This window comes from Colias eurytheme, chromosome 12, assembly GCF_061535395.1.
Source record: "Colias eurytheme isolate Ceu_HAF_F1 chromosome 12, ilColEury1 Martin Lab GWU primary, whole genome shotgun sequence".
Classification (NCBI taxonomy): domain Eukaryota; kingdom Metazoa; phylum Arthropoda; class Insecta; order Lepidoptera; family Pieridae; genus Colias; species Colias eurytheme.
In genome coordinates this window covers 7,272,662-7,296,400 of record NC_142991.1, presented here as the reverse complement: position 1 = coordinate 7,296,400, position 23,739 = coordinate 7,272,662, and the positions used below count along the sequence as shown (strand labels likewise).

Below are 23,739 nucleotides of genomic sequence, written 5' to 3'. Positions count from 1 at the left end.
AATTCCATTGTTCCACATTAAAATATTTTTAACGCCTTTGCATAAATAATATAAACCATATTTGAGTTATCAGCGTGAGACTCAGCATTTATAAAGCATTAAATCTTGAGTAATTCGTCTTGTAATATAATTAAACATCCTTATAGGAAACAGCAGTTATGCAAATTCATTTTATAATATCAATAATATAACAATAGTAACATGACACACAATAGTTAGTATGCTAATAAGTAGATATGTTTTTGTTGATTTGAGTATTGTGTAAAACTCGTGTATGAAATAAAACCGGCCAAGTGCGAGTCGGGCTCGCGCACAAAGGGTTCCGTAGCAGCAAATATAATAAATTACAGTTAAATCAACCTATCTCAAAAACTATAAGAGATACTTTGATCAAACCAAAAATCGTTGAAAGAGTTAATTAGCATGCATCACCTCTATTTTTTTTAGAATTTTATACCCCGTAGTTATAAAAATAGAGGGGGGGGGACATACTTTTTACGACTTTGAGAGCTGATATCTCAAAAACCGTTCACTTTAAGAAAAATGTTTTTTAGAAAACTTTATATCATTTTAAAAGACCTTTCCATTGATACCCCACACGGGTATGTACATCGAAAAAAAAAATTTCATCCCTCAGTTACATGTATGGGGGGCCCCACCCCCAATTCTTTTTTTTACTATTTAGTGTCATATTTTTGTAGCGGTTCATACAACACATATTCCCATCAAATTTCATCACTGTAGTACTTATAGTTTCCGAGTAAATCGGCTGTGACAGACGGACAGACGGACAGACGGACAGACGGACATGACGAAACTATAAGGGTTCCGTTTTTGCCATTTTGGCTACGGAACCCTAAAAACTAATAAGTAATAAGTAGGTAATTACAAGGACGATCATTGTTACATTGCAAGAAGCGTATTAACTAAGTACTATTTTTATTCTTAAACCGAAAGTAAAAAAAAATACAATCGTTATTAACATACTATTAACTATAATGTACCTAAATAGGTTAGAGAAAATTCTTTTATAACTTCCTATTATACCTTATATTGATACTGTAATGGGTAGACTTGCCCATAATTTTGAACGAAACCTTTACAACGCGTGTTTACACGTGATCTCTATGTTACACTTTGCGGTAACAATTTGAACTAAAGTAGTTCCTGTTATAAAGTTCTAGGTACTTTCTAAGAGGAAGTATTGTGGACTTTCACTAATAGGAGAAACGAAAGGCTATGCTTATATAGAAAATCTAATTATATCTACTTAGTAATTATATATGTACTTCCTAGTTCCTACATTCGAAAGCTCCTCACGCCCCTTCTTGCAAAGGAAAATATTTCACAATAGGTAGGTACCTACTTATTAAGTGGTAAAATGTTTTTTTTTTATCGTAATTATCATTTCAAATAAAAGCATTTTCTTCTGGCGAAGTCGGTTAACATCAACATCAATTAGTTACATAATATGCCTGTCATCATCGCCATCATCATAATGTATTTGTCGTGCGTTTATATGTTTATTAACAATAATATAATATTTAAAACACGAAGGATTGACACCAATGTGAATGTCATAAAATTACAATAATATATGTAACTTCATCAGAAATAAATAAACTCCCATAAGAGCTAGAAACAACATATTATTATAACCGCGTAACTATAAATGTCAATGCTGAACATCTTCAATGAATACCAATTTACATATAATTGTTAGTAATTAAAATTGTACTATTCAAGTTCATTCTTAGGTACTGTTGAAAAAAAATTTACTTCGAACAGTGAATTCAAATTTTTGTGTCCCTTCGTCCAGCATACTCACCACAACTCACCATGGAATCCTGATATTTCATGAATGTCAAAAAACTGTTCTGAAATAGTGCTAAATAGTGCCCAAAGGAAAAAAATAGTGCTCTTGTACTTGCGAAGTTATAGCCATAGTTCGATGAGTATGCTGGACGAAGGTTTCGCCCAGCATACTCACCTCCGTCCGGAGAATCTGTATACGCTTCAAACATAATTCATACTTCAAAAAATAGTTCCCAAATAGTGCCAAACGGTGCCCAAAAAGAAAAAACAGTGCTCGAATAACTTCGGAGTTACAGGCTTCGTTCAGTGAGTATGCTGGGCGTAGGTTCTACGCCCAGCATACTCACCTCAGTGCGCGAATATCGAACGAGCTATAGGAACAATTTACGTCTCAAAAAATTGTGCTTGAAATAGTGCCCAATATCAGTCCAATTTTTGCTTGACTTTTGACCTAGAAAACCATTAAATTTGATTGTAAACTTCTACATACATTACATTGAGTACAGTCGAATACAATATTATTAACTTTCTTTCTAACAATTTTTGTCTTGTGTAAATTATTTGTTTTGTTATATTGTCTATGTAAGGGAGTATTTACTTTAGAATCGCAATATTATTAATTACACATTATTTTAATAATACTTTATAATAATATGATTAAGCCTTCGCGCGTCGCATGGGACCCCGGTAGCTAGGAACAATGATTTTATATATTTGTCTAGATCACGGCGCTTGAAGGATTAAGATATCAAATGAAGTAAATCATGTATGAAAAATAAAGTTGCTGTTATTAATGCTTACATTACAACTGACAAAATTATTCAAAATAATCATTTTCCGGATCAAGGACGGTACCACAACGTTTACGGAATTGACCTGTATTCCTCATGTGATAAAGTTCAATATAGTGTGGCAGTAATGGATGCACGTACGGTCAATAGGTATGGGGCTTACGACGCGCGGCGCCCGCGACGCTAAACATTTTTTTATATGTATATTATATACAATATTAAAACTACAATTTTTTCTATTTACATTGATTATATTATGAATGTTAACAAAAGCTGTGAACTAGTTAACTAGAATTCTGATTACTTTGGCCCTTTAAATAGTAATAAATAACGTAAGTAATTAAAAATGTTTTTTATTGCTAAACCTTTCATTGATGAAACTATTGGAAAGAGTTTTAAAAATTTGTATAACTATGTCACAGTACTAGTTTTCACTGGTTATAAGTTTTGCCTGCAACATATACAGGGTGTAATCGTTAAGTGTGCACAAGCGATTATTCCGTAACTATTGCAGATATCAAAAAACTTTAAACTGATATCGAAAGTACTTAACCTAATGAGTAAAATGGCCATAATAAATTTTTAAAAATAAAACGAGAAATAACCAAAAATGTTACATTAAACGCTCCCATACAATTTATTTCCCATACATTTTGTATTCATAGTAGATTTTCGAAGTGACGTCCTTATTGTGCAATACAATGAGGAGGTCTATTTACAGTTTCTAAATGAACTTCCCTCCAAATTTGCGAAGTAATTAAAGCAGAAAACCAAAAAAACAAAAAAAAAGCTAAAATCTTTCATATTAAATGTATAGGTTGATCCAAAAGTAATGATAATTGGGTATTTCCTGTGCACATAAAAATATAAAATAAATGTTTTATGCTTGCTCATGTAATCACTAAGTTATCACAAAAAAATTATATCTACAGGCCACGTTTCCAAGTACATATTAACATTAATTTTAATGTGAACAGTGCGAGCCAGAATGTTTCCCGACGAAAAGAAGAAACAACTATTCGACATTTAGAGGGTGAATTCCTAAATTTTTAATGAGATCAGGATAATTTTTTGTCACGATTTGTGACCATGGGCGTTACCTGGGTTCACCATGTTTATGCTGAAACCAAGAAACAATCAATGGCCTGGATGCGAGCTTCCAAAGTGACGGTGAAGATTTTCAAAGTGAAAATTAGTGGGATAGATTAAAGCCGTAGTTTTTTAGGACGCTGAAGAAATGTGGAATATTTTAAGAAGGTAGCCACTACTACACAGGGCTCTTACTACACAGACCAAATTAAAAGATTGCGGGTAGGTTAGTAAGAAAAAGAGACATGGCAAACTTCAGTCTTGAATGTTGGTTCACCAAGACAACGCACCAGATCACAAAGCGTCAGTTGCGATGGCTGCCAATCAAAAATCGGCATTGAAAATGCTTGAACACCCACCCTGTTTGTAAGATCTTGCTCCTAGTTAATTCTATCTCTTACCTCGGCACAAGAAACACCGTCGATACAAGAAATTTTAAGACGACAGCGAAGTGATGGCCGATTTTGAGGGGTTTTTGTAGATGAAGTCAAAGTTTTTTAAAGTTAAGAAAAAAAAAATATCGAAGTATATTATCTAGTTAGAAGACTATCTAGAGAAATACATAATTATTTTAACTGTAATGACCTTGTTTAATATTGATTATCATTACTTTTGGATCAACCCATGTACATGGGATATTCATATCTCATACTAAATGTATGGGAGGGTTTAAAGTTAATTTTTTAGATATTTCTCGTATTATTTTTAAAAATTTATTATGGCCATTTTACTCATTAGGTTAAGTACTTTCGATATCAGTTTAAAGTTTTTTGATATCTGTAATAGTTACGGAATAATCGCCTGTGCACACTTAACGATTACACCCTGTATACAAAAAGAAACTGTATAATTTCCTTTTTACAATTTTTCAAGATATTAATTTTATTGGCTGCAAATGACTGTTTTTATTCAGACAAACACACAATGCAATGAAGTAATAGACTTCATTTACGCTTAAAGTTTCATTCATTTATTATTATTTATAAAATATATAATAATGCATTTAATCGAAAGTTTTTGACATGTGAGAAAATACCATAATTATTTCCAATAACATGAAGTCTACAATTAGAAAGTTTAATATTTTTGTCCAAAAACATGTGTCGACGACTGTACCCCATTTTACGTTAGTATGTAGAAGTTTACATTAAAATTTAATGGTTTTCTAAGTCAAAAGTCAAGCAAAAATTGGACTGATATTGGGCACTATTTCAAGTACAATTTTTTGAGACGTAAATTATACCTATAGCTCGTTCGATATTCGCGCACTGAGGTGAGTATGCTGGGCGTAGAACCTACGCCCAGCATACTCACTGAACGAAGCCTATAACTCCGAAGTTATTCGAGCACTGTTTTTTCTTTTTGGGCACCGTTTGGCACTATTTGGGAACTATTTTTTGAAGTATGAATTATGTTTGAAGCGTATACAGATTCTCCGGACGGAGGTGAGTATGCTGGGCGAAACCTTCGTCCAGCATACTCATCGAACTATGGCTATAACTTCGCAAGTACAAGAGCACTATTTTTTTCCTTTGGGCACTATTTAGCACTATTTCAGAACAGTTTTTTGACATTCATGAAATATCAGGATTCCATGGTGAGTTGTGGTGAGTATGCTGGACGAAGGGACACAAATTTTTCCATAGCTCGGCCAAAGGTTTAAATAACAAATTACGAAGCATGAACAAACACTCTTCAGATCTTTGCTGAACCTCATTATGTTTGAAATATAATCAATTAATACGAAAAACAAGAACAGTGACGTCTAAATAAGGGTAATCACTAATCAGTAATCAGTATTTTTATTGTTTTGTTGTGTTTTACTTACAATTTTCCTTAACATGCAAATGACTAAAAATCAATATACTTAAATTTATGATAAAAGATAATATTTACCTTGTCGATTTCTTGATATTTGCAACAACATTCTAGTAAGTAGTATCGTGAATTGTTCAAAATACGTAGTAGGATAGCCTCTTGCCTCTGTCTTCTGCATTTTCATCCACGCTATCGACGAATCTTCCCTTGAAATTTTACTGGCTAAAGTAGTTGATGAAGAACTAACTGCTACTGCTGTGTATTCTTTCATATTAAACGAGCACTTTTCATTGGACACTACTAATTCTGTCTCCATTAAATTGTCGTCAGCCTGATAGCAAATCTTCAATTGCATGTTATTGACTGGTTCGTGGGTGGTACTATCTATTTTGGCTGATTTATACATTGTGCCATTGAGTATTTCTTCTGATAATACTTTAATATATTGCTGATGTTCCGTTAATTCGATTACTGAAAAGGGTTATTAATTTATTAATATCAATGTCAACTTAAATAGATTTTAATGATTCTTACATACCTAATATACGATTTTTAAGAATCTATTAGGTACATTAATTCGATTTAAAAATAGGTTAAATAGAGTTCGATTCATTGTTCCAATTATAATAACAATTTCCTGAAAGCTGATCCAAATACCTGCGTTTACATATTAATTTATTGAAATATAAATTTATGTCCACGGAATACGGAAGTTTCTGACCTTTCTACTGCAAATAAACATTACCTCACCTCACGACTTAATATTCCGAAAAAACATGACGATATAATATAAACTTAGTGAATTATCTGTGTTAATACTTTAACCAATTTACAATTAATTTATAGTTTAAATTAAAAAAAAATCTTACTGAAATCTGCTGGATTATGGTGTCGTGGGCATACTAAACCCAGTGTTGAAAGGTGGGGAACCATAGCGTCCGTGTCACCTTGGTAGATGCAGAGACCATCTGCGATTATGTACGCCTGTAAAGAAAATTATACATTTAGTTATAAATAAAAACCGGCCAAGTGCGAGTCAGACTCGCGTATAAAGGGTTCCGTATAATTGAAAATCATTGATTGTATGGGGACGCCCATTCATATTTTTTTATTAGTATTTCTTGTTATAGCGGCTACGGAAATACCTACATCATTTGTGAACATTTGCACATCTTCGAGGGTAGGAGCAAAAAAGAGACACACGTTTTTTCGTAAGCTGTTATATTTAAAATTTGATTTTATATACAAACTCATAGTATTACTTTACCTATATGTGTTAATTTTGTGCCTTTACCTACCAGTTAAATCTCCATATATAAATATCCAACATTCACACACTAAAACTATTACTTCACTTTGAAACCACACAATGGAATCTGTCAAACAATCAATGACTGACATGGCAGCCTTGTTCAATGCAAAAATGGCTGAATTTCAGCGGGACCTGCACAATGTTAATAACACCAATAATTCCCAACCTGCTTCTACCAGCCCCACTTCAAAATTAGCAGCAGAGTTCAACACCTTCCGCTCTTTTGTTGTATCTTCTCTGCATACTTTGCAATCGCAGATTGAGTTCCTCTCAAATCAGTTTATTAGATGGGAGATGAGAAGTCGGAGGAAAATGTTATTATTGCATGGATTACCAGAAGCTTCAAAAGAAAATTCTGCAGAGTTGGTGTCTAAAGTGGTGACGGATCACATAAAAGTTTCTCAATTTCAAAAGGAATCTATTTCCCGGTGCCATCGTTTGGGTTCAGCAAAGTCAGATAAGCCCAGGCCCATTATAATTAAATTTAAAGATGTTTCTTTAAGAGATACCATCTGGTTTTCTAAGACTGCTCTGAAGGGTACTGGATACACACTGTCAGAATTTCTTATGAAGGAAAGACATGATGTTTTCATTTCTGCAAGAACCCGCTTCGGTATAGCCAATTGTTGGACCAAGGATGGTTATATCATTGTTCAAGCTTCTGACGGCTCAAGACATAAGGTCACAACGATGGCTGAACTTGAATCCATTCCTTCAACTGCCGGGTGCTCAGCTTCAACTTCCACTAATTTGCCACAACAAGTCAATAACTCAAAGCCGTTGTCAAATGTTAGACCGAAGAGGCTCGGCAAAGTTAAGTAAGCATTCAATGCATGTTTATTTCAATTGTATGTTTTGCCCATATATGATTTAGTAATTTAGTTTCCTGTCATATGAGTTATCACTGTGTATCTCTTCTAAATTCTTTCAATTACTATGCTGCTTTTTATTTTTAAGTGTTGTAAGTTCTCATTTTAAAGTTGATTGTAGTTTTATATTTTATCTCTTCACTTTATCTTTAGTTGATTATAGTAATTAATACTACCCTTTTATTGTATTAATGTATTGCTTGATACCCGATTATTTATACGATCATACTTTGGTCTTTGACAAACTGTCAATTGTCAAATGTCAAATTTGTGCATTTTTTTTTTTTTTTTATATAATCTATTAGTGTCATTTGTGTGGATACTAGCATATTTGAAATTTCACAGTTAGTAATCGTTTTAATTTTGTGTTCTTTTGTTGTAATTTTAATTTTCTTTTTTTTAATGTAACTGGTGGTTAAGGTAATGTTTGAGCGTTACATATTTTTAATTTTTTATTAGTAGCTAATTAAATATATATTCGTAGTACATTTATTATATTATATATTTTATATTATGACTTTAAATTGTAGCACAGACAATGAAAGTTTCATTACACTAAATAATTCTAACAATGATTTCTCAGATGACGACAGTTTCCATAGTTTAACCTGTTCTCCTTCTCCTTGCATTTCTTCTCTCTTTTCTAATTTTAAAAACAACTTAAATATAGTACATATTAATGCGCAGAGTATCCCGGCACACTATCCTGATCTCCTTGCTACTTTCGACTCCAACTCTGTTCATGCTATTTTAGTATCCGAGTCCTGGTTAAAGCCCTGTCTTCCTTCCTCTTCTTATAGTATTCCAGGATTTAATCTGATAAGAAATGATCGGATCGGCCGAACGGGGGGAGGGGTGGCTATATACTTGCGCTCACAAATTCCTTACTCCATTATAAGCCTATCTCCTCAGCCCCCGCCTGGTGATGCTGCCGAACATCTTCTTATTGAGATTACTTCCTCGAATACTAAAATCCTTCTTGGTGTTTTTTATTCCCCTAGCCTTACAGTTAACTATTTCCCGTCCTTTGATCACATCCTTGAATCCTTCTCGCCACTTTATAAGCATATCATCTTGTTAGGAGACTTTAACACTTGCTTACTCAAGGGTGATCAACGCAGTAAAAGGCTACTATCTATTGTAGATTCTTATAATCTAAAAGTCCTTCCTTCACAAGCTACCCATACCGCTCCTAACTGTATTCCTTCCCTCCTTGACCTGGTCATTGTTTCCTCTCCTGAGCATGTCACCGAGCACGGACAGTGTTCGGCTGATATGTTTTCCTTACATGACCTTATTTTCCTTTCGTATAAGATAAAGCCCCCTAAGTTAAAACCAAAAGTTGCCATGCATCGTAATTTTGCTAAAATGAATACTGAACTACTTTGTGAAGACGCAAGTAACATTGACTGGTCGGTTGTTTTCTCTGCCGATACTATCGATGAGAAAGTGTCTTTATTTAATTCGTTGATTATCCAACTTTACGATGCACATGCCCCACTCCGCCCTGTTAAGTTAAAACACTTACCAGCCCCGTGGATGACAGATGACCTTAAAAAACTGTTACGAAAGAAGGCGCGGGCAAAGTCTAAATTAAAATTGTCAAATTCGGAGTCCAATCGGGAAAAATTTATTTTGATTCGAAATCGCTGCAATACGCTATGTAGGGATGCACAACGCCAGTACTTTGCCAAATCTATTGATAACGGTGACCCGTCGAAAATGTGGAAATTCTTCAGATCCCTTGGACTTGGCAAATCTCCCCTTAATCCTGTTCCTAGTACAGTCCATGTCAATGACCTTATTTCTCACTTTTCTAATCCCTCTTCTGATTTCCTTCCCACCTTAAAATCTAGTACCCTAAACTGTCTTAACACCTTACCTCTTCCCAGCTCTCCTTCTTTCGTATTCCGTCAGTTCTCCGAGTGCAGTGTTAAGAAGAGCGTGTTGTCAATCACCTCGAAGGCTGTTGGTAGTGACTGTATTGGTCGAAGCATGATCATTCCAATCCTTACCATCATTAATCCTGTCATTACCCATATCCTAAATTCCTCCATTTCTACAGGAAAGTTTCCTAGTGATTGGAAAAATGCCCATATTCTCCCTCTCCCTAAAAACCCGAATCCTTCGACTCCGTCTGATTTCCGCCCCATTGCTATCCTCCCTTTCCTATCCAAGGTTCTCGAGCGGTTGGTTCAAGAACAACTGAGCATTTTCCTAAATCATCACCAACTCCTAAATCCTTTCCAGTCTGGATTTCGACCAGGACACAGCACGACCACTGCCTTAATTAAAATTACTGACGACATCCGACGAGGTTTCGACAACAAAAAGCTCACCATACTCACGCTGATTGATTTCAGTAACGCGTTCAATAGCGTCGATCATGACGTACTGCTGGCAGTGCTGCGCTCTCTTAACTTATCCTCCTCGGCTACTGACTGGTTACAAAGCTACTTAGAGGGACGTCGGCAGCGTGTACTAATTGAGGAAGTTTCTTCAACATGGTGCAATGTTTCTGCTGGCGTTCCTCAAGGTGGCGTATTGTCTCCCCTCCTTTTTTCCATTTTTATAAACTCCATTTCCAAGGACATTGTGTCATCTTACCACATGTATGCGGACGATTTCCAACTATATAAACACGCGTCACTTCTTGAACTACCTGAAGCGATTTTCCAAGTTAACGCTGACCTCGCAGCAATAGTCAGATGGAGCAAAAGTCATGGTTTAACAGTTAATCCAATTAAAACCAAGGTTATCATATTCGGAAGTAGGCAATTAGTCTCAAAAATTGACTGGACCAATTTACCGAACGTTGTCGTTGATGGTGTTCTCATCCCTTATAGTACTCAGGTAAAAAATCTTGGTCTAACTCTGGATCAAACTTTTTCCTGGGATGAACAAATAAAGCAGGTACAAAAAAGGGTTTTTTCTTCTGCCTTTTCTTTACGGCGCTTGCGCAACTTTCTTCCAGTCACATCCAAAATTACCTTAGCTCAATCCCTTCTCCTTCCTCTCCTTGACTTTTCTGACTCCTGCTATCCTGATATTCGTCAATATCAACTTGACACCCTTGAGAAGCTCCAAAATTTCTGTATCAGATTCATATTCGGACTCCGTAAATTTGACCATGTCTCTGAATACAGGAAAAGGCTTAAGTGGCTTCCTATCCGTTATCGCCGGGATACCCATCTGCTGCATCTTCTATACTGTATTCTGTTTAGCCCTAAGACTCCTTCTTACTTAAAGGATAACTTCGATTATTTAAGCTCTAGTCATACTCTCTCTCTTCGTTCTTCCAACTTGTTATTGCTCAGCACCCCTTTCCATCATTCTAAATTTTTTAACAATTCTTTCACAGTCCGGGCTATTCAACTATGGAATACTTTACCAGAAAGTATTAGACGTGCTCAAACGCTCAGCTCTTTTAAAGTATTGCTAAAAGATCACTACTTTTCCTTGCTATAGTTTTTTTTATTATCATCCTTTTTTTCCTTACTTTATGTTTTGCTTGCTGACGTCATCAAATATTGTTTTTTATAAATTTATTGTCTTTGTGCTATAGTATATGTATGTTTATGTATTCTATTTATATAATATGTATTTATATATCATATGTAACTATGTATATGTGTATTTTATTTATTTGTAGTATAATTTATGTATATATAGTAGGTATATTTGATACTTAAATAATTTTATTTATTTATTAGGTATAATTATTATCATTATTTTTTTTTCTCTTCTTTTTGCACTATCCCATTAACATCATACATTTCCTTTCCCATCAGGTTGCCTGGTAGAGATTGCTGCTTAGCAATAAGGCCGCCTCTTGTACAAACTATGCCTTCCTTCTGTATTTTAATGTTATTTTTGTCCTAACTTTGTTTGTACAATAAAGTGTTATAAATAAATAAATAAATTTGCTTTTTAGCTATCTCCGTTTATGAAATACAGCCTGGAGACATATGGCCACAGACAGACAGCGGAGGCTTAGTAATAGGGTCCCGTACCCTTTGGATACGGAACTCTAAAAAGGTACAATATCCATACTAATATGTATTATAAATGCGAAAGTAAATCTGTCTGTCTGTCTGTTACTCAATCACGCCTAAACTACTGAACCAATTTTCATGAAATTTGGTATGGAGATATTTTGATACCCGAGAAGGGACATAGGCTACTTTTTATCCCGGGAAAATGACGCAATCCCGGAAATCCCACGGGAATTGGAACAATGCGGGTTTTTCTTTGACTGCGCGGGCGAAGCCGCGGGCGGAAACCTAGTATTATATAAATTGAATGCTTAAGTCGTTATTTTTAATCCATTGAAATAACTTAATAATTAAAAAAGTTAATTGATAGCGATTTGACGCGGTAATCTCAGAAATTACTGGCCTGACTTGAAAAATTTTACCTACGGGACTTCTCTTCATACTAATTATTATTAGAAAAAGCAAGACATGTTAATTGTAAGCACGTGTAGAATAATTTGCATAGCGGTTGTAATTTAATTAATTACAGCTACCTATAAAACAAGTACTTAAAATCTTAGAGCATTAAACCAACTGAATGCTCTAAGAGTAAAATAATAAAATATGTACATAGAATAAGTGAGTTACAGAAAAACTAGGTATATACTATATATATCTATAGCATTCATTAGATTAGATACTTATTCTTCATTTCATAAATAACGATATAAATATTAGGTGGGCTGTAGTGGTCGCATGAAACCTTCATGAAACCAAAGAATGCTTAAAACGTTAAATATTTCATACCTCATAAATCATAATCAATAGAGTGGGCAAAACTTAAATTCAACAAAAAGACTTGTTCATTTTATGTAGGAGTGACAATTTAAAAAATATCCTTAATTGTATTTTATCACTAACATCGACTATCGTATAGATAGCCAAACTTAAATTTATCCATAGGTATAAAATATAAATGGTTAATGGAGTATTTTTGCAATGAATTTTAAATTAATTTACTAATTCTAGGATAGATAGGTAGGTAGGTATCCAAAGATCGTAAGAACTGTTTATATTCCAAAGTTTATTCATTTGCAATTGAGCAAATTATCGTCTTTTATTATTTTAACCTTCAGATAAAACGATTTAATTAATCGGAATACAAGATACCTAATATAATTCGGCACATAGACTTTGAACTTATCATTTGAACTCATTTTAAACTATATAAATTTTAAAAGTTCTTGACATTGTTTTCTTAGTTCAAGTTCGATACAATAAAAAAATATTTTGACTAATTTAAGCAGAGTAATTATTAGTAGTTACATGCAGAACTAAAAATTAGTCTATTATTATTATCACTACAGAATTTTTACTAGACACTTTCTCTATGATAAGTGCTCAAACAAAGTGAGACAAACTGACAATATATTACATTTACATAGTAGGTACAGGTACTGGTAGGTACCTACTCCCGCACCCTACTTTTTTAGAATAGTATAAATTAAAAGGTTAGGTTATGAACCTATATTTTCTACTCGCACAGGTAAACTTACCATGTAACTGTTACAAATAAACAATTAAGTGTATAAGTGTGTAATACACACTTATATTTATAACTACTTCCTACCCGACAAACAATAGTGGAATTATTGCGATAAATCACACATTAATTAGTAATCAATACTAGTCGCAATTACAGAATATTACGTAAACGTCGCAGGCACGTTACCTTTCGAGTCAATAGCTATTGTTTTTTGAATCTTTTATCGTTTGTAATTAATAACCACAAACCACGAAGTAAAGGGATATTATAATAACTTTATTAAAGTCTATACTATACTATAGTCTACTGTCTACCTGTATATTTATACTTAATATTATGAAACTGAAGAGATTGTTTGCTTGAACGCGCTAATCTCAGAAATCACGGTTTCGACTAAAAAAATGACTGCACTGTTAGACAGTCCATTTATGGAGGAAGGCCAATACCATCACGCTAACACCAATAGGAGCGGAGCAATGCGGGTAAAACCACAAGGCACAAATAGTTTTTTTTTACTCTATATCTACTCTAGATAAAAATCCCCTCCCCTATCAGGAAGCGCTTGACCACAATCTCGCCTGATGGAAAGCTAAGATGCGGTCTAAGATGGTACGCGCTTCCCTAGTAGGTTAGGTTCCCGGTTCACTCTTCGCTTGAAGACCCCCATATTGTACTCGTCGGGGAACACAGATTCAGGAAGCGCGTTCCAGTCCCTACAAGTCCTTCAGTACCAGTTTAGAAATACCTACGTCGGGATTTACTGTTAAAATGTATTCATATTCTAACAAATGTGTAACAAAAATCAATAGAACTATATTTATAACAGGACCGGGCAAGAAAATCGATGAGCATAACAATGAAAAACGCATCTGCGCCGTGCCGTGTTTCCTTTAGCTATAATAACATCAGAAGTCGTTTTCATAAAATTTTCCAAGACGTAAAAGGTTTATTAATAACCATATAAACCTTATTTAGAATTCATGCCGAAAATAGTTATAAGTTATAACCCTGAACTTTATTAATTTAATATCGTTTTGCAGTATTCCCACGCTTTTTACTTAAATAATTTCAAATACCTAGGGTATAGTGCCAACTGCATAATACATATATATCATATAATAGATAACAGATAATCTACATTTCTATGAACCTGCTTTCAAAGAGATATTAATATACTGATATATTATTTAAAAACAGTATGTTATACTGGTTATACGTTATACCATGGATTACCTAATACTAGTAATACTATACAACAAAGCAGTGGTATTATAGAAGTATAATAATTACAATAAATAACAAATCAATGCATAATATTGTTGTGAGGTAATTCAAATGAAATTATTACTTGAAGGCGTTGACGTGATTTCTAATATATTATTGTGAGAATAATTATATATTGTACATATAATTGTGTAATACAATAATAATATGTAATAACAAATGGTATAAACAAAGGATAAAATTATTGCAACAACTTTTTTATTGAATACTAGCGGTCCGCCCCGGCTTCGCCAGTGGTACATATTTCGCAATAAAAGATAGCCTATGTTCTCACTCAGGGTCTAAAGATAATCTGTGCCAAATCGGTCCAGTAGTTGATGCGTGAAAACCATACATACATACATACAAACCTTTCCTCTTTATAATATTAGTATAGATCGGGATGTTCATTTCAAATTATATTTCGTAGGTATCAAACAATCCTGAATAATCTATTCCAGTCTTAAATACATGCTATTCGAAACCTATTAGTTAAGTATTTAGAAATAAAAATAAATATTTTTGAAATATGAAATCGTCCAAGACCCTTAGATCATTAAGTAAGCCTACCTACCACGACCTGTAGTAGGTATATCTTATGTAGACAACGATGAAAAGCCTCATTCTGACATAATTATGTTTGATAGGAAACTATGATAGTCATTCAAATAAATATGATTTTAGTGCATTTTCATTATAATGTAAAAGGATGAATGAGTACAAGCAAAACTCTACGTAACAACGTGGGAAACAACTATGTTTTTCATAAATTGCAAAACGGAAAATACTACGAATCATTAAAATGTCATTAGCTTGATACAGTGAAAAATCTGCAATTTTCTTCCACATAATTACAAAATATAACGAGTTCATATTATGTGATTTATGTATTGAGATAATCTCATGTAGATATCTGTGGCAGTTACACGATGTAATATTTAATAGCTTATTACTATGTCTTATATAATATATTGTACTCCGGCTTATGTAATCTACATAAGAAATAAATTATATTATGAAGCCCCATTGCAGTATTTTACACTGCTTCTCGTGACATATTCATAGATTGAAATAATGCGTTTGTGTAGGTTTTTAATCACAGTAAAAACCACATCTTCAATGTCATTTAATCAAATAATCAGAAAGAAAGGATTTGATAAAAATTTAAATTTATATTCACCTTGACACACTTTTTTCGACCGATTTCAAACAATATTTATTACCGAGTGACAAAATAATATTAATAACTTTGCATATTTTAATATTTACTAATGATGTTCATTGACTCCAAATGTGAATTATGTAAACAAAGGATATTTTTTGTTAAGATTGTAAAACAAAGGTAAAAACAATATACAAACATAATACAATTGTTTTCAAACTTACTTTTTTTTAATTTCTAGAATTATCGAAAGTTTATTATTAAATTTATAATTCCATCACTTTCAAATGTGCGATTAGTAAATTAAGTTCGATCGTACTTGATAAAATTGTATTATTGTATTGTTTAATTGTTTCGTAGTTACTAAACGATTTGTTAATTATTTTTCAACTGATTTATATATTGTAAAAATATTTTATAAAGTTAGGTAGATAATATCAGTACCTATTTTAAAATAAATATTGCGAAAGATCCACATGCAATGTTTTATATTATTTACATTTTTCATATAACTTTAGAATATTAATTTGGTGCAAAAAATAAACATTTTATTGAGGGTATGTTGTTATTGATTATCTACATCTACACTAATATTATAAAGAGGAAAACTTTGTTTGTTTGTTTGTTTGTTTGTTTGATTGTAAAATAGGCTCATAAACTACTGGACCGATTTTAAAAATTCTTTCACCATTCGAAAGCTACATTATCCACGAGTAACATAGGCTAGGTTTTATCCCGGAAATCCCACGGGAACGGGAACTATGCGGGTTTTTCTTTGAAAACGCGGGCGAAGCCGCAGGCGGAAAGCTAGTACCAAATAAATTGGTGAGTATAGAAATAATATGCTGGTACATTTATTAAATGTTATTGTTGGTGGTTGTAAATTAACTAAATTGACTTCTTTCAAATCTTATTTGTTTAAATATCTTAAGAAACTTTTGCATAATATGGCAAAAAACTTCTTCAAAATCTCGACTTGGGCAAATCTGTTTGCTTAACGATTAAAATCAATATATCCAATCTGTATAAAACACATCGTTTACTAAAAATGCATTAAAATGTAGGCAAAAGTTATTAACATGATTATGTTAATAAACCTATTTATTGATGAACTCATAAGATGTTTCAGAACTTGATTATTTTAGTAAAATTATTAAATTGAAGATTTGATAATTAGTATGTTACTTCGCGAGACAAGCGGCTGGTTTAAATATTAAATTAACAATCAAATAATTATGTGGAATTTTTTGGAAAAGGGAAATACATATATAATTACAATTACAATTTATTACATTATACAATTTATATTCATGTAAAAGTATATAAATATAACAAGGCTACTAAAACAATTTATACAAGCCAATTATTCCCTAGCTAGGTTACTGGGCAACCCGTGTTTAGGAGAAACAGCTTGCTTCTAAAATAAATTCACAAAAAGCCTCTTAACAAGTAGGTACTTAAGATTTACATATAATTCTTTCATTAATTGTGCAAATACCACACTATTACATGCTACAATAAATTACTTTCAGTTTAAAATGGTTTTAATTGATTCGATCTAACGTTCTATCTTGTTGCCAACAATTGATACAAAGTAGATAATTATTATTGAATACTTAGCTTCAGCAAGTGGGTCAAAGACGTTTAACTGCATGTCTTACTTGTTTCAATGAGAAACAATAAAACGAATTAGTTCATTTCACAATTAATCAAAACAGTTGCAAGTTGCGATATGAAATCTCAGAATCGGTATCAATTCTTGTAGTCACATTTTTATCATTGAAAATCCGTTTCCAGTTATTGTTTTATGCAATTTTATTTTATTACAATTTTGACTTTAATATAAATTTAGTTTTAATGGAATAAAGTTTTGTTTGGTTTCAAGTTTGGAATAATCATTGTTGACTCAAAAGTCAAGGACCGAAAATAGCACCTTCTTATTTTTGGGCGGCCATTTATCAAACCTTGTTTTTAATACAAAATAGTGCAATAAACCAAACTTGTATGTGTACTTACTTATATGTATGTTAAACTAGTATTTAAAAACAAGGTTTGATCGATGGCCGCTCAAAAAAAAAACGCCACTTCTCATACAAAATCTGGCTTAGGAACAAAAAGTACAGTGTCTCCATTCTAACGTAGTTGGCCGCTAGTCAAAGAATACTTATACTCTAAAAAAGAGCCGCTAGTTATCTCTTCAAGGAAGAACACTGGTGGGTAGTTCACCATTTCGACATCTATGACGTCAAAAATGACTCTGAATCGATCGCATATTATCTTTATATCTTACCTGGTCAAACAACTCAAAGAGAGACGCGGCGGGTTGATGAATAGTGCAGACCACAGTCCTTCCCTGCCTTGCCAGCTGTTTCAACAGCTTCACACACTGCATGGTGGTGACGTTGTCCAAACCACTGGTTGGCTCGTCGAGGAAGAACACTGGTGGGTTGTTCACCAACTCCAGGGCTATTGATAACCTGGGAATATAATATGAATAATGAGAATTCTGTGTAGCAGGAATGAAAAGATGTGATGAAGATGACTGTTTCCTGGGTGCTTTTTATATGGCAATGCGGTGGAACAGCGGAAATTTTAGTTCTAAACTTCTTATAAGTGTATTATGTGGGATATTACCTATATCTATTCACTTTTGTATACTATATCTAATGATTGTTATTTCCTGTGTTGCAGTTCATTTAAATGTAAAATAATGTTTATCCTTTTATAGTTACTTCAATTTATACTGATACTTTTATTCATTTCTAGCAACCTTTGTACTAACTTGGTAATAGGTACTCAATAAATTCTTTCTATTCTTTATACATTTATACGATAAATTCTGTTAATCAAATTAATGCCATCAATTTCTATGATACAGGCGGAGGTACGTCCAAAAAAATATAAAAATTTGCCGATTACGTGAAGAAATAAGAGGTAAATAAGGTAAACTGACTGAAGTGGTAAATGATAGAACAGAAAACTATGTTTTGACGATTCAAAAGTCGAATTAAATAAATCTTGAAGAAGTATAATTGAATAAATAAATGTTTTAATTTCAGTTTGAATTCGAATCCATTAAAATTATAAAAGCTATATGTCATTGTATCCATATTCCTTGAAGGACTTACCATATTTTTTATTTCTTTATTTTAAAGAGTTACTTGACCAGGTACCTATATAGCATTAAGGGTCTGAATTATTACACTTGCAATACAAGAAAAATGGATTTCGTTTAATTTGATATTTCCTTATCTTATTATTAACTCTAGAACTGTTTCTCGAAATAACTCGTATTAACATTACTTTCAGTTTTAATTATAAGTTCTACGTTAAATACTTCTCGAATGCCATTATTAACAGAACATTATTGTTATTTACATATTTTTTGTTATTTAATATTCAATGAGTATAACTAATCATTGCCATAAATTAGCGAATTAACTAGAAACTCGAATAATAATCGTATTGTTTTTGTTTTTATATGAGACCTCTCACCCTAATCCTAAATTATTTTAATGAACTTGAAATGTTCATATTATATAATAACACTTGTTATGAATACTAATTACGTGTTTGAGAATACTGGGATTTCATTAATTATTAATTGTATATTTCACAAACACCTAGTAGGTACTTCTCTAGAAATATATGATTCATCGAAACCAATTTACTCAGTAAATTGGTCTCAGTGGTGTACACTATAATCATTTTGTCATCACCATGCCTATAGTCATAGCCGAAGATAAGAAGCCATATAGAAAACGTACTAAGTCTAACTTCTAAGAAATGTTCACTAGGGTACTCAATAATAATTACCTATTTCCATATTGCATGAACATTTTTTTCTTACATCCAAGTGTCTTTAAATTTAAAACGTAGAGAACAGGGAACAGGCGCTACGGTAAAGCGAAAATCTACAACGGAACGAGCGACAAAGAACCACAACGGACGTTGTCACGTTCAACTATCGTCAGTAAACCGACTTTACAGACAACCAATTTTTTTTTATTACATAAAAATTACCTCTTCTTCTGTCCACCAGACAGCATATCGGTCCTTGTATGCTGATGTTCCAACAGGCCTAGCTCTTGTAGTATCTCTTCTGATGGTGCCTTCGCGCCCTTCGGCAGTTTGAGGCTCGCGGCGACATCCATCGCTTCACGCACTGTTAGCAGCGGCTGCAATAGATCCTCCTGTGTTATGTAACATGAAGCCTTTTGGAACAGCTGCTCGTCTCGTAGTTCCCCATTCACTAGGAGCTCGCCTGTCACACCAGCTGACCTGTTGAGAGAATCGTAATAAATAGTTGTATGTGTGTACCTGAGCGACATAATCATTTTGTGATTAAGCTTTTTAGTTTTTACACAAAGATTTAAAAAAAGTGTACGTAAAACGGGACGGGAAAATGTGTTATTGGGACTTACGAATTCTGTAGCCAATTTTAAGAATGTATGTTGAATTCAGTATGTTTTGCTGTACAGTTTAGTAGATTTTTTAAATATTTAATAAAATTGTTTTTTTGTAAAAATAAAACTAAAATTGAATTTTAGTTTAGTTACAATCAAGTAACTAGTTAATACTATGAAAATATATTTGTTAAATAGTGTAAAACACGAATTGGGAATTTATTATCATAACAGTTAAGAGGCAAAACCAAACTAAATCGATATTTTATTACTCCTAAATGAAAATTATCATTCTTGGGAAAACATTTGTTAATCTGAGAATAAATATTGAACCTTCATCAAGTTAATGGTTTGGTATTTCTCGTTTCTAGAACGTTAATCGAAAACATAATAAAAACAATATCATTATGAGTTTGCGGTTGAAATCATTGCAATTACAAAAAGCATGAATTGTAGATGACGTCATAGTTAGGACGCCACCTATTACGATTAATTAGAGCCAGCAATATCGAGCTATATAATTTGAGTACATAAATAAACTCGTGCCAAATTCCTGATTTTCAAATAAGAAAATACGAAACAGTTAAAGGTATTTTTAAAACTTGGCTCAAAAACAAAAGCTAAAAAGAGGTTGTTTGCTTTATATTAAGACACTTTATGATAAAAGGAATGACAAAAACGCGTGAACCCAAACAAGGCTGGGGTAGGAATACAGTGAACCTTAAACTTTATAAACTAAGGGCATCGCACCTTAAATAAATAAAAACGTGTAAGGAAACATTTCATCCTAACACCAGTACCTATATTTTGTTAATATCAAGAGTACCTCCCAAAAGTGTCAGTCTCGAAAGCAATGGCAAAAAAATTTCCACTTATCAAACAAATGGGTGAGGTAGGTACTTGCCTTTCCGATTAAAACTATAATATCTTTATAAGCTTCGCATATATTATTTTCTTTTACACAGTACCTTTAAACAAAGTTGCATGCAAACTGGAAATCTGTCATACCTAGGTACCTACTAGAAATTCTCCTTTAGGAGAGCCCTTTGTCTAGAGAATAGAACGTGTACCTCACCTAGTCACTAATTGTATTAGTTTATCGTATTTGATACATGTAATTGTGTAATTATTACAGGCATATGTGAATGTGACTGTGTGTGTTTGTGTGTGTCCCTTACCTGTAACCAGATATAGCGTTAAGGAGTGAACTTTTGCCGGCACCAGAGGGTCCCATGATCGCCACTAGCTGCCCAGACATAAATTTGCCATTTACGCCTTTGACAACTTGACGAGATGTGCCTGAAAAAAGTTATATTATAATGTACACAGACAATGTTTCAAAACAATTTCTAAAAATGTGAATCTTCCGTCCATTTTGGGGAACGTCGAATATCGGTAAAAAATAAGTTAATCCTTATCCACGTAAACAATACGTCGTCCGCGTCGTTACTAAAATAAAATTTAAAATTACACCCTTACACCTACCAAAGTATTAAAGCAGAAATGTATTCAAAACCATTAATTATTAGCAAAATTTCAAAAAAACTTAATCAACAAAAACTGTTAATGTTCCTTGCGAGAAGATTTTACGTGTTACAACTTACAAGTTACATGAACCAAAATGCTTTGCATGATAAAATAAAATTATATCTGTATTTGAAACTTTTTGTGTTTATAATCGTTTACATACGGTTCATTGCTTTAACCAATATTATCATTATTCATCATAAGAGACACCTTATTAAGATTTTATTCTTCGTTTATGATATACGAAACGATTATCCATTTATATTTTATATGTATTTTATTCTATTGCTATGAGCATATAAAAATGAGAAGTAATCAAGATAGCAGTAGCAATATGCAATTATTGACGTAGGACTATAATTTTAACTTGATTGCTGCAATCGATCAATTAGTAATGGTCAATTATGTAAAACATATAGGTAATATTATAATGTAACCAGTTTCGGCTTTACCCAACTACAAAAATATTTACCCACGCATATCCGGGTATAAAAAGTCACTTGTATTTTTTTTCTATTTACATATTTACTACACTTTATTATGCTGGCACATAAATGGATCCTTAAAATTAAAACTTATAATTTGGCCAGCATAGAAGGCCTTATCAAAAAATACATACATTATTGAGCCTTAAATACGTAGATCGTGTTGGAGATAATTTTTTCGAAAAATCCAAATTTATATGTTTCCTTTCGAAGTTCTATATAATATCTATATGTGTAATCTAAACTCGATATTGGTAACTTATCATAAAATATATATATTTTTAACGATCATTAACCTGCGATCAAAACAAATAAAACGGAATCGCTATGGATGTTTTTAATTAATTTACATTAAAATCTAATTGAATTAACTAACTAATTTATTTATTGTCTTAAAAAACGAAGCACGCGACAAAACAATATTTAAATGGTCTCATTTGTAATTTTTTTTTTTTTATTTACATGTAATATCATGAATGTCCACTAAATGTTAGTAAATTTGACTCCGTTCATGATTCATACATTTCTCTACAGATATTTTAGCACCTACTAATGTCTAATACCAGACATTTACTAAGTAAATATAGGCACGTGTAAATTATACCAAACTAGCCACTCAGTCCAACATGGGTATGTTAATTAAAACTTCATTTTTTGCGTGAATAGTTAGGTAGGTATATGTTTTTTATAACTTACTAGCCGCTCGTCCCGGCTCCGCCCGGGTTGACCCGGTAAAAAAACATCATCGTTGTCGTTCGTTGCAAACAAAACAATAATACTTATTTATCCTGTAAATGAATTTTGTGAAAAACAGAAACTCCTTCTTGTTATTAAACAAACAAATAATGTGAAAAACAGAAACTCCTTCTTGTTATTAAACAAACAAATAATGTGAAAAACAGAAACTCCTTCTTGTTATTAAACAAACAAATAATGTGAAAAACAGAAACTCCTTCTTGTTATTAAACAAACAAATAACTGCCATTCGACCAAAAAACTTATGCAAATAATATTAAAACTTATTTACTCTGTGGCTTAATGTAGGTACAACTTTGATGAAAAACTATTCAACTGATTTAGGAAATTCTTACACGGGGACAAAGGCAAAGACTATTTAGTATATTGTATTATATTATCTTAGACTATTGTATATTTTATTTCAGGATCGATTTATCCAAGCATTTTCTAACTTCCATAGCATTCTAGAGAATTTAGACTAAACATAAATACAATAGTTATAATCCTATACATGAATCAGTACCTACACAGCTGCACTCTATCAACCCATATTATACAGATAAATAATTACGTTTTCCGTTGGCTCATCCGCACAATAGTCACAATATGATTCATAGAGATAATCAAACTGTAATAACCATTCTGTGCTTTATATGAACACAATACATTGTATGTGAATCTGTATCTAATTACGATTTACATTTTATAGAATTGAATATGTTCACACGTATGTATTTAATGCAAACATTTCTATGTAATACTTTATCTTATTTCCTAAAAACCTATCTATACTAATATTATAAAGCTGAAGAGTTTGTTTGTTTGTTTGTTTGAACGCGCTAATCTCGAGAACTACTGGTCCGATTTGAAAAATTCTTTCGGTGTTAGATAGCTCATTTATCGAGGAAGGCTATAGGCTATATACCATCACGCTACGACCACAG

At 32.6% G+C, this 23,739-nt stretch overlaps 1 protein-coding gene across 1 annotated transcript in view; it reads right to left on the bottom strand.

The window, feature by feature from the left end:
- The window catches only part of LOC149904147 (ATP-binding cassette sub-family G member 1), a 69,617-nt gene that overhangs the window by 5,586 nt on the left and 40,292 nt on the right, over positions 1 to 23,739 (bottom strand). The window contains exons 3-7 of the mRNA XM_090107820.1: positions 21,224 to 21,344; positions 19,663 to 19,920; positions 17,930 to 18,116; positions 6,383 to 6,497; positions 5,592 to 5,984 (exon numbers count right to left, since the gene is read on the bottom strand). Of these exons, the coding sequence (XP_089963946.1) occupies positions 5,592 to 5,984; positions 6,383 to 6,497; positions 17,930 to 18,116; positions 19,663 to 19,920; positions 21,224 to 21,344 (1,074 nt within the window). The remainder of the gene's footprint in view (positions 1 to 5,591; positions 5,985 to 6,382; positions 6,498 to 17,929; positions 18,117 to 19,662; positions 19,921 to 21,223; positions 21,345 to 23,739) is intronic.